The sequence below is a fragment of the Odocoileus virginianus genome, chromosome 20 (genome assembly GCF_023699985.2).
Source record: "Odocoileus virginianus isolate 20LAN1187 ecotype Illinois chromosome 20, Ovbor_1.2, whole genome shotgun sequence".
NCBI classification, from domain to species: Eukaryota; Metazoa; Chordata; class Mammalia; order Artiodactyla; family Cervidae; genus Odocoileus; species Odocoileus virginianus.
In genome coordinates this window covers 51,399,585-51,414,222 of record NC_069693.1, presented here as the reverse complement: position 1 = coordinate 51,414,222, position 14,638 = coordinate 51,399,585, and the positions used below count along the sequence as shown (strand labels likewise).

At 55.6% G+C, this 14,638-nt stretch overlaps 1 protein-coding gene and 1 long non-coding RNA gene across 2 annotated transcripts in view; one reads left to right on the top strand and one right to left on the bottom strand.

Moving 5' to 3' along the window:
* The window catches only part of PLCG2 (phospholipase C gamma 2), a 152,803-nt gene that overhangs the window by 117,762 nt on the left and 20,403 nt on the right, over positions 1-14,638 (top strand). The window contains exons 23-30 of the mRNA XM_070451481.1: positions 334-430; positions 1,720-1,786; positions 3,610-3,767; positions 8,040-8,142; positions 9,628-9,837; positions 11,732-11,877; positions 12,958-13,072; positions 13,995-14,162. Of these exons, the coding sequence (XP_070307582.1) occupies positions 334-430; positions 1,720-1,786; positions 3,610-3,767; positions 8,040-8,142; positions 9,628-9,837; positions 11,732-11,877; positions 12,958-13,072; positions 13,995-14,162 (1,064 nt within the window). The remainder of the gene's footprint in view (positions 1-333; positions 431-1,719; positions 1,787-3,609; positions 3,768-8,039; positions 8,143-9,627; positions 9,838-11,731; positions 11,878-12,957; positions 13,073-13,994; positions 14,163-14,638) is intronic.
* The window catches only part of LOC139029950 (uncharacterized), a 67,142-nt gene continuing 60,894 nt past the window's right edge, over positions 8,391-14,638 (bottom strand). The window contains exon 2 of the long non-coding RNA XR_011482289.1: positions 8,391-12,079. This is a non-coding gene — a long non-coding RNA (uncharacterized lncRNA). The remainder of the gene's footprint in view (positions 12,080-14,638) is intronic.

Here is a 14,638-nt window from a genome sequence, read left to right as displayed (position 1 = left end):
CCCTGTCTCTAAATTCACAGCCGTCCTTGAAGGGGTTGGGCCTCTGGCAGAGCCAAGCTTTTGTCTTGTACAGTATCTGATGCCCACTTAAAGTGCTGAAACTTTGGACACGGTGGCTCTGACCAAACACTAGGATCACGGTCAGGGGAGGGTGAGCCCCAGCAGTCACTGCTGGTGGAAACAGCAGAGGACCACAGCTGATGACCCCCTCCCCGGTCACCCGGTCACTGGCCGCCTCCCTCCCGCCCCCAGCAGCAGGGAGCTAGCGAGCAGTAACGAGGGTTAACGCTGCTCGGCCCAGGCTTCCTGACAATGCCTTCTGTGTTTCTGTAGGTGGAAAGGAGACTATGGAACCAGAATCCAGCAGTACTTCCCATCCAATTACGTCGAGGACATTTCACCAATGGAAGGGGAGGAGGCGGATAAGCAAGTGAGTCTCCATTGTTTGTAGCAGGGAAGGACCCACCGATCCTGTTCTGGGGGCTCCGTGGACACATTTTTGCATGTGTTGCCCTGAGCTCCGGACCAGGGACAGCAGAGTGATGGGGAAATCAAGACTGTCCCCGAATTGTGGGTGAAAGTCACTGTGACCAGACAGTCAGGTTAAATCAGGTTGTGCTGGGCTGGAAGGCTTTGCGTATGCAGGAGGATTCCCCCCAGAGTGAAAATGGCCAGACAGGGAATTTGTCCTTTGCTTAAACTGACTTGCAGATGAAACACTTTTAGCTTGGCCAGCCAGACGTTCAGAACGTGTTCGGTGTGAGTGAGCAAGCTGGCCCACATGAGGGGTGAGGGGGGGCTCTCCTGGTGACGTTGCAAACCTGATTTCTACTCCTCACTGCCTCTTGCTCAGAAAGCTTGAAGAGCAGGTACTTTCAAGGTGACAGCAGTGCACAGAGGCTGAAATCTTAGACTTTCTTCTAAGAGAGTTGGGGCAGTCAGGGAAGGCTGCATGGAGGAAGGGACCTTTGAGCGTTAAAAGTCAAGTTAGAGTTCAACAGCGAGAGACCGGCAGGAGGGAATTCCAGGTGGGAGGTGTGTCCTGAGCCAAGGTGTGGTGGTGGAAACTGTGCTTGGCCTGAGGCAGAGACGTGATCCTCCCAGCTGTGTCTGAACCGCATTGCCCTTTGCCCACAGTCAGCATTAGCCCGGTGGAGGGTGGGGATGGTCCATGCAATGGGCAGATACACAGTTCTACCAACTTTCCAGAGACCAAGATATTCCCATCTCATCTGGCCTCCGGGATGGAAAATGTGCAGTGGAAGGAAGAGCTGGCAGATGGAGCAGAAAGCCTGGAGGCCAGACTGCAGAGCTTAGGTGATGGTTCTGTAGGAATCAGGGAGCCACAGAAGGTTCTTGAGCTGGGCTGGAAAAGGAGGCCAGTCCCATTTCATAGGAATGTCAGAAGAAAGGGTCTACGGTGTTTTTTTTGACACCAGATCTGCGGAAACACTTCAAAACCTGCCCTAGACTGCACAGGGCACGTTTTTACAGGTTGGGAAATGAAATGCTGAACAGCCGGCACCTACTCGCCGCTGGGTCCCCGTCAGCAACAGGTTTCATTATTTAGCTCTCTCCCCGTGGACGTAGCCTGTAATGAAAATGCATTTTAAACAGTTCCACAGGCAGTGTCTCTGCTAAACGGTGTGCTTTGGAAACTGGTTATCTTTTTATTATTCCTGTTAAGATGAACGTGAGTTTTGTCTTGTTTCTTCACAGATTATTGAAGACAATCCCTTAGGGTCCCTTTGCAGAGGAATCCTGAATCTCAACATCTATAATGTTGGTATGTGCACATGTGGTCTCAGCCTGGACTCCCACCCAGGTCCCCGCCCTGCCCCCCAGCCTCCCCTTTGGACTGCCCCGGGCAGGGGGTGGGGCTTTCTAGCCTCAGCTAGGGTACTGAAGCTGAGTACTGGGCCAGGCTGGTCAATGACTTCATTTTATGTCTCATAGATTGTTACGCTATTAACATCTGTAAAGTGTGAAAACATTCTGGTGCGTACAAACAAGTGCCGGACGGCTGTGGGCTGCTGTTACTCCCAACACTGTCTTCCTTATTTCAGGGGCCGCCTGGGTTCCCTGGGCTTCTCTTGGAGGAGCTGAGACATCCGTGCAGTGGAGTGTGGAGTTGGGGGTGTCTGGCTCTCAGCTCACCTCCACCTCTCAGGCCCTGTGAGACCCTGCGCCTGTCATAACCCCCCCCGCCCCCAAGGCTGCAGCTTCCTTCAGCTCAGCTGGGCATCAGGAAGCCTGGCCTCCGCCCTTGGAGCCTGGAGCAGGAGGGAGCCCACAGCCTCAATGGGCCCGTGGTGGCAGGGGTGTGATCTGCGCTGCTTCTGGGGCCTTTTAAGATGGAAGGAGGCAGTGAGGAGAGGCTTTCTGGGCAAGAAGCTGGAGCAGCTTGCTTCTCTGGGGCTGCCTAGGTTTCCAGAGCTGGCTTCCGTGTCCTCTGCTCCTCCCACCCCGACGCCAGCCCACCGCAGCCCTTCAGTCAATTAGCCTCAGCAAGTGGGAGGAGGACTCTTACTCCCGTTAACGGATGAGAAAAGCAAGCCCCGTAGTGACCACAGGAGCTGCCCGAGGTTCCGCTGCGAGTTATGGGACGGGCTCGATCCAGGGCTTCCCTGGTGGCTCAGAAGGTTGTCTGCCTGCAATGTGGGAGACCCGGGTTCCACCCCTGGCTCGGGAAGATCCCCTGGAGAAGGAAACGGCAACCCACTCCAGTATTCTTGCCTGGAGAATTCCATGGACAGAGGAGCCTGGTGGGCTACAGTCCATGGGGTCACAAAGAGCCGGACAGGACTGAGCAGCCCCACAGGATCTAGGGCATTCGGGGCGCTGTTCTCCCCCCTGTTGCCTTCGTATCACCCTGGGCTGCATCTTCAGAGCGCAGGCCTGTGGCTCAGGGGAGGGGAGTCAGGTCTGAGTGGAGCCTCAGCTTTGGCCGCTGCCAGCTCTGCGGACTTCCGTGGGTTCCTCTGCCTCAACAAGTCTCTGTCGTCTCCCCCGTGAGACAGGCAGAACAGGAGTAGCACCCCAAAAAGCTGTGACGAGGATGAAATAAGATACAGTGGGATGTGTTCTGCTTAGAGCACTGCCTGGCAGATGAGCCCAGAGATTTTAGTTTTTCCTCTTGTAGCCATCATTTTCTCTTTCTAGAACATACTTTCTCTGCAGAGAGAACCGATTCCATGCCTAGCTCCTCGGGGCTGCTGGCCATGCGTGCCCTACGCCCGTTACTGCAGTCTCTCTCCATCTTCGATGGCCAGCTGACTCCCCGGTGTCTCGGGCTCCCTTTTCCTCTCCTTCCTGTGATGAGGATACTGGTTCTCAGGTTTAGGGTCCTCCAGGAAGGCAGGGATGATCTCCTGAGATCCTTCTGTACATCTGTGCAGACCCCCATTCCCAGATAAGGTCACATTCACATTTAAGACACGCTTTAAGACCCACACCACTACCTGATCCAGGGTAGACGTCCCAGTCAGCCCCGACATCCACAGTGATGGTCAGCTTGGGGTCGTAAGAGAAGTGACCTGAGAACTAGAAGTTTGGTCATCTTGGCCTTCTGTCAGGCTGATCAGGACTTTTGTTATCCTTTTCCCAAAGTAAAAGCCCCACACGGGAAGAACCAGAAGTCTTTCGTCTTTATCTTGGAGCCCAAGAAGCAGGGCGACCCTCCAGTAGAGTTTGCCACTGACAGCGTGGAGGAGCTGTTTGAGTGGTTCCAGAGCATCCGGGAGATCACCTGGAAGATGGACACCAAGGTAAGCCTGGGCACCCGGGCTCCGCTGGGCCTAGTCCTCTGCCGAGGTGCGGGTGGGTCCAGGCCGCAGGAGGAGCAGGTCCTGCAGCCACAGAGAATTTGGGGGGGAGTGGCAGGGAGGGGAGCTCAGACAGCAGGAGCATTGCGGATTGGAAGGGGGCGGTGGGTCTTCCTGGGGGGCTGCGTCTCGTGGTGTTTCATCATCACACTGCTGTCGTGCCTGGAGGACCTGAGGAAGTGCTGCCATCTCTGGGATGATGGAGCAAGGTGCTATCTGCCCTTTCTTGTGGCCACGGAGCCGGGAAGAAGCTTTAGGGTTCCCCGTGTGCCCAGCTGCTTCTCAGGCAGGTCCTGACCCAAAGGACTGACTCCAGAACTTTCTCAGGATCTCCTGGCCCCCTCTGGCCTCTGCTTACAGTCGACGAGTCTCCCTCCTCCAGTGAACTTGGCCTGGCCTGTTCTTCTCCCTGCTGGGGCGACTTCACAGTTGGCCAGTCTCTGGTCACTAGAGGCCCCAGGAGTCATCTTTTCAACACCCTGGAGTAAAGACCTCTTTACAAGACTCTGTCGAGGGCTGTCCGGACGGGCACCTTCCCTGGCATGCCTCCCATCTTCCTCCCATCCCAGATCCTTGTCAAGAGGCCTTACGTATGGGTCCTTATTCTTTGCAAGGCTTGTCACACCATCACGTCAGTCACTTGGGATGAACCATGAGCTTGTGGCCAGCAAGTCTGCTCCCACCTTTCTGGGGCCGTCTTATCTCTGCTCTTGCGCCTCCAGTGCAGTACCTCTCCGAGGCACAGGGGTGGGGCGCCACTGTCCTGGGGTTCATCTGAAAGATGATTTCGCCCATCTTCTTCCAGGTGTGTTTTTCATTGTCGGTTGAGTGGTTGTCATTGTGATCTGGTTGGCACTGTTTGCCAGCCGGTGGTCCTCCTGAGCGTGTTCTAGTGTGTGATGTTCTGGGCCGCTCTGGCTGCAAATAGAGAAACAGGCTAATGAGAAAGCGTTTAGCCACCATTCCTGTGGACTTATTCTCAGGCACTCAAGCCTGTGTGGGGCTGGGAGGGGAGACGGCATGGCTGTGACACCCTCTGGCCTAGTGCTTTCTGCGTGCTAAGTTGCTTCAGTCGTGTCTGACTCTTCGCAACCCTATGGACTGTAGCCCTCCATGCTCCTCTGTCCATGGGGACTCTCCCGGCCTAAGAATTCTGGAGTGCGTTGCCACATCTTCCACCAGAGGATCTTCCCAACGCAGGGCTCGAACCCGTGTCTCAGGTCTCCTGAATCGGCAGGCAGGTTCTTTACCACTGGCACCACCTGGGGAGCCCTGGCTCTCTCCGTTTCTTGCTGGAAGATTGTCTCCCTCATTCCCCACCAGAGGAAGGGTTTTGAAGCTAAGCCTAGCTCTTCAAGGCTGCTGTTCTCTGCCTTTGGTCTACATTCCTTTTAAAGTAGCGTTTACATCTGCTAAGTCTTCTCGTGGTGATTTCCCTGGTGGCTCAGTCAGTAAAGAGTCTGCCTGCGATGCGGGAGACCTGGGTTTGATCCCTGGGTCAGGAAGAGCCCCTGGAGAAGGAAATGGCATCCCACTCCAGTATTCTTGCCCGGAGAAGTCCATGGACAGAGGAGCCTTCTCATATTGGTTATGAATGTTCAAAAAACAAAACAAAATCAGGCAGCAGAAGTGACCAGGGTTCTGTCTGGGCACAGCCAGCTGTAGGAGTGGCTGGTCTGGGACAGAGGAAGGTGGATCCATCCTGCCACTGGGAAACCAGCATGAGCTGTGTCCTCAGCTCACTCCTGGGAGCTCCTCACCGAGGCCCTGGGAACCTGCCCAGGGCCCTGTAACTTTACATCATCTCTGGCTTCTTTCGGTCGATGGCAAAAGATCAGTCACTGAGGTCTGTCTAGTCAGTTTCCAAAGCCTGACCAATGAAGTGTGCTGTGACGCCAAACTCTGGGACAGCCTCTGGGCAAAACTCTACGGGCCTGGAAAGGAACTGTTGCACAGTTTTGAAGTAGCAGCTGGTGTTTTAAACTTGAACCGATACTGCTTTCTGCTGAAGTTGAGAGAAAAAGTGATTGCTCTATAATCTTTCGTTGCTTTGTGTTCTGTGAGGCCAGAGGTCCAAGCCACACCGGTGTGGCTTGCCTCGCCCTACCCTGACTTTATAGTGGTGGTATCGTCATTAGAAGCGAGCTGTGTCGTTACCAGGGTTTCCTCTCCCCAAACAGCCTATGGTGAAGACTGTGTACCAAGAAGACCACGCCGGGTTGACGTAGGGACTAGGAGAGCACACCCGAGGTTTGAGCTGAGCTGAGGCTTCAGTCGTCCCGAAGCCTTGGCCACGGGCTGACTGATGCCGTCTCTGCTCCATGCCCGCCCCCCACGCCAGCGCTCTGAGCCTTACTGGTGCAGCTTGTCCTGTGCCTAGGGGCTTCAGGGCGTGTGGGAGCGGCTGGTGGAAGCTGGGTGTGCTTAGATGAACTCGGCAGATTTCACGTTCTGATCTGCCCCGGTGAGGCGGCTGCTGCCTGGGCTCAGGTGACGGGCTTGTTTGCTGGTCACTGCTGGAGTTCACCGGGGCCTCGGGACCTTTGTCGGCGGTCCTGGGTGAAGGCATTCTTACAGCAGACTTCGGCTGTCCTCCCCCACTTGTTTAAACAGTGGATGCTCCCGTCCTTGGCCTGGAAAGGCGTCGCTGGGGCAGTCCGTGTGGTACCCTTGTTTCTCACACGCCCAGCGAGGAGAGAGGCCGCCTCCTTGAATTCGCACGGTAGCTGCAGCAGGGAGGGACCCACGTTAGCCCCGTCATACAGATGGGGAAACTGAGGCAGAGAGGCTCGATGGCTGGCCCACTTGGCAAAGCCAGCAACTCGGGCCAGCTTTCAGACGCGCCCCCGAGTCCAGTCCCCGCCGGGTAACCGCTGGGACACTCCTGTCACCACCTGTCGCCTGAGGACTCACCACCCGCGAGGGGTCCTGCTCCCCAGGGACATGTCTCGGGGTTGGGGGGGTGGACACGGGTCTGGACACTCGTGCTGAGAGGCCCCAGCCTGGGACAGCCGGGTGAGGGACGGTGCCAGGCTGGGTGAGGCTGCGGGCATTCCGGAAGGTGTGGGGGACGCAGCGTCTGTTTCCTGGTCCCGGATGGAGGTCTCCAGGAAGGCGTCCTGGAGAAGGAGTGAGGCGGCGGGGTCCAGAGGAAGAGGGACCCACGGGCCTGCCGAGGAGGGAAGAGGGCGAGGGGCCAGGACTGGCTGTGCTGTGGTTCAGGGGGACCCGGCGTGTGAACCTGGGGGCGCTGCAGAGAGGTCTCCTCTGGCACCTGGTGGCCAAGGATGTGCAGAAGCAACGGATCCAGAGTGGGGACATGGGTGAGGCCGCCGCTCGGCCTCTGGGCTCGGCCCGGGCCTGCTGCGGGGCCTGGGGTCAGCCGCTCACCCTGTCTGTGTGCTGCGGGTTCTTTGAGGAACGAAGATGGTCTTCCTCTTGGGGATGGGTGGGCTTAGATAGTATCCGTCGAGCTCTCAGTGTGCGATGCCTGGAGCCAGGCAGCGTCCCCCCACCCCAGATGCTGAATGTTGCCACCTGTACGTGATAACCCTCCCAGGGGGTCCGCCCCCACCGTGGCCCCTGGGAGGATGAGTCCGAGGTTGGCAGGGCTTGAGAGGGAGGCCTGGTTTGGAGTGGAGTGAGTGGCCTGTCCACGACACGGGGATGGACTTGATCGTGGGGTTCTCCAGGGGCGAATGGCTCCCAAGTCCATGGCGTGTGGTCTGGTCCCCAGGGGCCCTTTGCACAGAGCAGTGCGTGGTTCAGGGGAGTGAGGGAGCCACAAAGCTGCCGTGGTCTGCGGAGATCCCGAACTGGAGAACTGGGAGTTTGGATGAGCTCTAAGAGTAGTTTTGGGGGGCCGGATAGGGCGGCGGGTGAGAGCAAGAGGGTTAAGGAGAGAGGCGGTGATGAAGAAGAGCCCTCTCCCCGGTGTTCTCGAGAGCCGCGGTCGGAGACTGAGCTTCACGCTGCTCCTGGGTCGGGCAGCGTGGTGGAGAATTACTGCAGGCAGAGGAAGCCGGGAGCGGGGAGCGGGGCGGGGGTTGCGGGAGGGAAAACTCTCTGCAACTGTGATTTGCACATGCGCGAGGGCCAAGCGGAAAGCAGGGCAGAGACTCCGAGGAGGAGGGCACCCGCCAGGTGAGCTGGAAGAGTGGGGCTTCCCAGGGGCCAGCTTGAGAGCTGAAACTAAAGACGGTTGGCTCCACACAGGAGAACAACATGAAGTACTGGGAGAAGAACCAGTCCATCGCCATCGAGCTCTCGGACCTCGTCGTCTACTGCAAGCCGACCAGCAAGACCAAGGACAACCTTGGTACGTCTGCCGCCACCGCCTCCCCAGCTTGGCGAACGCGGGTTCCTTTCCGAGCCTGGCGCTGTCACGCAGCATGGTGACCGTGGTACCTGCTCACTCTGCGTGCCAAGTGGGAACCTCCCCGTCAGAGTGTCCTCGGGGCCAGGATGCTGGTGAAGCAGGCCCTCCTGGTATCTTTAGAAGGAGAAACCCTCTTAACGGGTGGATTGGTTGTTTATTTTCCTGCTGACATAACCAATTACTATACATTTGGTGGCAGAAACAACATATGTTTATTCTCTCGCAGTCGTGGACAGAAATCCAAAGTCAGTATCACTGAGCTGAAATCAAGGTGTCAGCAGGGCCCCCGCTCCCTCCAGAGGATCTGGTCCTGGCCTCCGGCAGCTTCTGGTGGCCACTGTCATTCTTTGGCTTGTGGCCACGTCTCTCCAGTCCCCACCTTTGTGGTCGTGTTGCCTTCTCTTCTCTGTAGTCACATCTCCCTCAACCTCTCAAGAACAAAGTTTCACTTAGGGCCAGGTAATCTCCCCACTTCAAGCCCTCCCTCTGCCAAGTCCCTTTGAAAGAACATAGTTACAGGTTCCAGAGGTCAGGACCTCGGTATCTTTGGAGGCCTGCTGCAGGAAAATTCAAAAGTGGATCTTTGACCACATTTTCCAAAGCAGCAGGTTCTTTGCACTAATAGTGGTCCTAGTCATATTTTCTTCCCCCTTTCAAGCAACTCCTGTAGTTGCTTGTAATTCCAGGGCAGACCAGAGAACCTGTAATTCCAGGGCAGAGAGGGAGGCAGTCCTAAACCCCGGAGTTCATGGTCACCCGGAGGCTGGTCCCTGGGCACCTCTCGATGTCCAGGGCAAGAGGCTGGAGCTCTTAACTGGAATCGGCCAGGCCCGGCATGTTTAGGAGCTCTCCCACCTAAAGCAGAGCTTTATCCAAACAGTTCAAGAATTGTTTGCGTTTCCCTCTACGCCGCTTCCCATTCACTGTCCCTCCACAGGCGCTCCGTCTGCTCTCTCTCTCCACTTCCTGCGGGAGGGCGGTTCTCCCTCCATCAAGATGCTGGGTTCACTCATCTCACGTCTGCGACACCTTCGCTGGGGAAGCCAGGCCCCTGTCTGTGTCTTCTGCTCCTCAGATCTCCTCCCTGCTGATCCCTTCCTGCACCACACCTTTCTATAACTGTATCCTGTATCGCTTTGGTGGTTTCCTGCACAAGGCTGCTGGTAGTTTTAAACAAAAAAAGCAGGTTACATTAATCCTAGACTAAGAGGCAGTGGGAACCCTGGGCTGCCTTTTCATCTCTGAGACTTCTCCAGAGGGCAAGAGCCCACCGCAGAACCAGTTACATCGGGATCGTCACAACCACTTGAACGTCTTCTCCGAGAGAGGTTCTGGGTTGCATTTGACGACCTGCACATCCTGCCAGTGGCATTAAGAAAAACTCAGGAGACACAGGATAAATGTTGACTCCCTGTCTTTGTGCAGAAAACCCTGACTTCCGAGAGATCCGCTCCTTCGTGGAGACGAAGGCTGACAGCATCGTCAGACAGAAGCCCGGCGATCTCCTGAAATACAATCAAAAGGGTCTGACCCGTGTTTACCCCAAAGGACAGCGGGTGGACTCGTCCAACTATGACCCCTTCCGCCTCTGGCTGTGTGGCTCCCAGATGGTGGCGCTCAATTTCCAGACTCCAGGTAAAGGGGGCTGATTGTGGCCAGTAAATCTATGACGGGCATCATTCCAGGCACATTCTTCTGGGGCCGCCAGTGCGATGTGGTGGCCGGAGCACGTAGCTTTTCTTAGGAGCCGTCAGAGTTCAGCCAGTGTGCTAGCGTGAGGTCCTGTCCCTTGCGTGGAGCGGTGAAGGGGACCACAGGCCATGCCAGGCCTTTGTGTTTGGCGGGCTTCTCGATGGTAAGTGACAGACACGGGGTCGGTCTGGTGTCAGGGAGGAAAGGAAATGCGTTTGCTCACGTAATTTAAAAGTCTAGGAGTGGAGCTTCAGGTGCAGCTGGATCCAGGTGTCCCGTGGCTATGTCCTGGTCCCCCCTCCTCTTTGGGGCCATCCCTTTCTGGCGGCTTTCTGCTCGGGCTCTCTTCTGGAGATAATCATCTGCTGGAAAAAGCCAACATGCCCAACTTCTTCACGCAAGGGGTAGCGTTAATTACAGTGCATGGTGCAGAGGCACTGTGGTGGTTCTCCCAGCCTCTTTGGAGGACCTGTTCATCAGTACTGTCTCTCTTGTGCTGTTTTTGTGCCTGCGTCAGAGCCCACTGAGTGGAACCATCGTGTCCTCAAATGGAGCCCTGCCGAGGCGGGCCGAGGTGACTTCCCTTCACTGCTGTTGCAGATGGCACTGACCCCGTAACCTTGTGTGAACCTCCCTTCACACGTGGGAGCGCCTGTGGTGCAGGGCGGATGCAACAGTTTTGAGCAACTTGGCCCCGAGCGAAACCACTGCACGCCGGTATCCAGGAGTGTCTGGGCAAAGACACTGCTAGACCGCCTCCATGGAGACTGTGGGCGGGAATGAAAACTCTTTCTGGCTTAACTTCACCAACTTAGTTTTAGCAAACGCCTGTCTTTGATAGTGAAAACTGGTGTCACATTGGTCAGAGCTTCCCGTACTGGTAACTTCTCTGAGTAACAGAGAAGTTAACCAGTTTTTCATATCCTTAAGAAACATAGGCATTTTCTTTTCTGCAGACTGTATTTGTACTTCTTATTTTTCTAAGGGGGTGTAGGTATTTACAGCAGTTATCAGATTTCTTAATAGGTTAAAGTTACCTGTCAGTGGACTGAAACAGATTTTTCTAAAGCATGTCAGATTCTATGGAAATTTTCTCCTGTGTAAAAATGTTTAGCTTTGAGTACATTCTGGACTTTGTATCGTACTCGGAAAGTTGTCCCCAGTGTGAGCTTTTTTTTTTTAATCCAATTTTCTTCCAATAACATGAGTTTCTAATGAATTTTTAAACCCATAGTTTTAAGTGAGATACCTATTTTAACAGCCACCACAAATGATTTTTACCTTTCATTGGGGTATAGTTGCTTTGCAGTGTTGCGTTAGTTCCAGCTGTACAGTGAAGTGAATCAGCTGTCTGGGGACATACATCCTCCCTCTTGGACTTCCACCCCACCCCTCTCGGTCACCGCAGAGCTTCGTGCAGAGCTCCCTGACTACACGGCAGATTCCCGCCGGCTATCTGTTTTATAGATGGCAGTGAACATACGTCAGTCCTAGCCTCCCTCTGTGTCCACATGTCCGTTCCCTACATCTGCGTCTCTGTTTCTGGCCTAGGGTCATCAGTGCCGTTTTTCCAGATTCCACATATATGCATCAGTATTTGATACCTGTTTTTCTGTCTCGGACTTACTTCATTCTGGGTGATAGACTCTGGGTCCATCCACCTCTCTACAAATGACCCAGTTTTGTTCCTGTTTTATGGCTTAGTATTCCGGTGTATACATGTATCACATCTTCTTTATCCATTCATCTGTTGGTGTGCCTCTGATGACTTCTGGAGAAGCCCCTTGGGGCCCCCTTTCTTGCCCTGCTCTCAGCAGCCGCTCTTTCCCCTCCCCAGACAAGTACATGCAGATGAACCATGCCCTGTTCTCCCTCAACGGGCGGACGGGCTACGTCCTGCAGCCTGAGAGCATGAGGGCGGAGAAGTACGACCCCCTGCCTCCCGAATCCCAGAGGAAGATCCTGATGACCCTGACGGTCAAGGTAAGGCCGCGCCCTCTGCCTGGCCTCCGTGTGAGCCGTCAACACCCAGACACGGTTGAGGGCCTTTACTGTGGTGCCTGCCAGGGTCGCTGCAGGGGCAGAGAGGCGGGAGGGCGTCTCCCCAGGTCCATCGTGGTCACCTCCCCTTGTTGTTGGGGCGAGTTACAGATCCACCTCTTGCTGGGATCAGCAGGGTCAGCATCTGGTCAGAGAGAGAGAAATAAAACAGGTGCGACATGGCTCTCTGCTCTTTACTGAGGAGAGGGCTTATCCTTGCAATGGCCACTTTGAGGGGTGGAAGCTTTTTAAAACAGAGCCAACTTTTAGACATTGCGTTGTCTCTTAGTGAAGAGTTTCTGTTTTCTCCTGTTTGGAAACTATGCAAGGTAGGGAAGTGAATTGTGTTTCTCATAAGATTAAGGGGGCTTCCCTGGTGGCTCTGAAGCAGAATCTGCCTGTAATTCAGGAGACCCAGGTTCAGTCCCTGGGTTGGGAAGATCCCTTGGGAAAGGGAATGGCTACCCACTCCAGTGTTCTTGCCTGGAGAATCCCATGGACAGAGGAGGCTGGCGGGCTACAGTCCATGGGGTCTCAGAGAGCCGGACACAACTGAAGTGATTAACACACACACACACACACACACACACACACACAAGATTAAGGAAGAGACACCAAGGCATATGGGACCAAAGGTCTTAAAAGGCCCATTACAAAAAGAATTGGACATTCTCCCCATCCTTTCCCTGGAGGAGCTGGGAAACTGAGTGAGCGAACTCTGTCTCTGTAGGTGTCCCCCGGGTGTTTGTGATTCTGTGTGCAGGGAGGTCTCCCTGTTGAGTCTGGTGTGGGGCTCCGATCCTGGCTCATCCTTGCCGGCTCTGGGACTCCACCCTGACTCCACTCGCCTGTTTCCTCGTCCACAACAGGGAAGCGGTGGGGGTGTCTGCTCCCGGAGGGTGTGGCACCTCACCAGTGATGAGGAAACCAGAACCCACCCATGTAGGACTCTCCAGCTCTGCCCAGGGTGGAGCGTGGGGGGGAGGGGCGGGGAATTCTAACACTTGGCTCTTGGGGCCCTAGGTCCTGGGGGCCCGTCATCTCCCCAAACCCGGACGAAGCATCGCGTGTCCCTTTGTGGAGGTGGAGATATGCGGCGCGGAGTATGACAACAGCAAGTTCAAGACGACAGTTGTGAGTAAGTTGCCAGGGTCCTCCCCTCACCGAGACTTCAGGCGAGCTGAGTCGCACATCGGGGGTGCCGGTCGGCGGGGCTTTACTAACGCGCTGGTGGCCGGGTCTTTCCCGTCGTCCCCTCGCCCTCTGTGGGCAGCTCGGAGGGGCAACGGAGGGCCGCGGGACTCAAGAGCTGGACCCACCGCCGTGTTTCTCAGCCCGTCACCCACGTCAGGAGGCCTGGGCGAGGCCACGGCTCCCTGTGCCCATCACGCTGGCATGTCCCCTCTATGGATCAGCCCCCACCTAAGTCCAGGGCTCAGAGAGGATGCGGCTGACCCGCCCCCAAGGCTGCAGCCAAACTTGGGTGATCTGAGCCAACAGTGGGCGGGGAGGCCCAGAGAAATGGCTTATTCTGCCACTTGAAGCCTGGGAAGAACTGAACTGGGGGCCTTTCTAGGCTTGGGATCACTGGCCCCTGGTAAAAGGCAGCGGGTAACAGCTCACAGACTGGCTGGTGAAGCTGGCCCTGTGGAGGGTGAAGGTTGCCTCTTTTCCCTGCTCCCTGAGGCTGGCTCTCCCCAGGGACTCCAGAACCCACCCCCTGTTCAGAGCCTGGCCCACCTCCCTCATCAGACGAGGGATGTGGCCCCCACCGTGTCTTCTCTTTCTTACAAACGTGTTGTTGCTCTGTGGTCCACCGCCCATCCCTCCCACGTGCCAGGGAGCTGAGATGGGAGAGCTCTAAGGAGAGGTGGTCCCGTCCGCTCTGCTTACTGAGGGCCAGGTCTGTGATGCCACTGAAAAGAAAAAAGATCAGATCTTGGCCTAGATGTGTATCTACACGGCTGCTCAGGAGATCCAAAGCTGCTGGGTGTAGAGATGGTGAGCTGAGAGGGGGCAGGACAAATGGGGCCCCTGAAAGAGCCTGGATCTTCTTCCAGATGACAATGGCCTCAGCCCTGTTTGGACCCCAATGCAGGAGAAGGTGACGTTTGAGATTTATGACCCCAACCTTGCATTTCTGCGCTTTGTGGTTTATGAGGAAGATATGTTCAGCGATCCCAACTTTCTGGCCCATGCCACGTACCCCATTAAAGGAATCAAGTCAGGTAAGGCCCCTTTTAATTACAGCGTTCAGTTTTTCTTGGCCTCATCTTTTGGTTTGCATTGCCGGCTTTTGGGAAGAATGAAGCCTTTGTCTTGGTTTGTATTCAGTCGTGGGTAGGTTGAGCAGTGGATCCTCATTGGAGTCCCGTGAGCAGGACAGAGACGGGAGGGAGGCAGGATGGGGTGCTGGGGGGCTCCTGCATCCAACATTGGATTACTACCTGACAGTCCACTTGGCACTATAATTGGATTTCATTTTGGAAACTTAGACTCTGTAGGCCTCTCCTTAGGCAGGCTCAGGGGCTGGTTAGGTGCTTATAGGGGAGGACAAGGCCCAGAGCCACGGTCTTAGGTCCCTTCTTCCCACCTCGTCCTGGGCAAGTCATCTGGGCTGTCAGAGCATCACCTTCCTCTTCTCTGAGATTGGCTGATTCACTTCTGATTCTCTCCCATGCTGGGCAAAACAACTCCCTGCGTG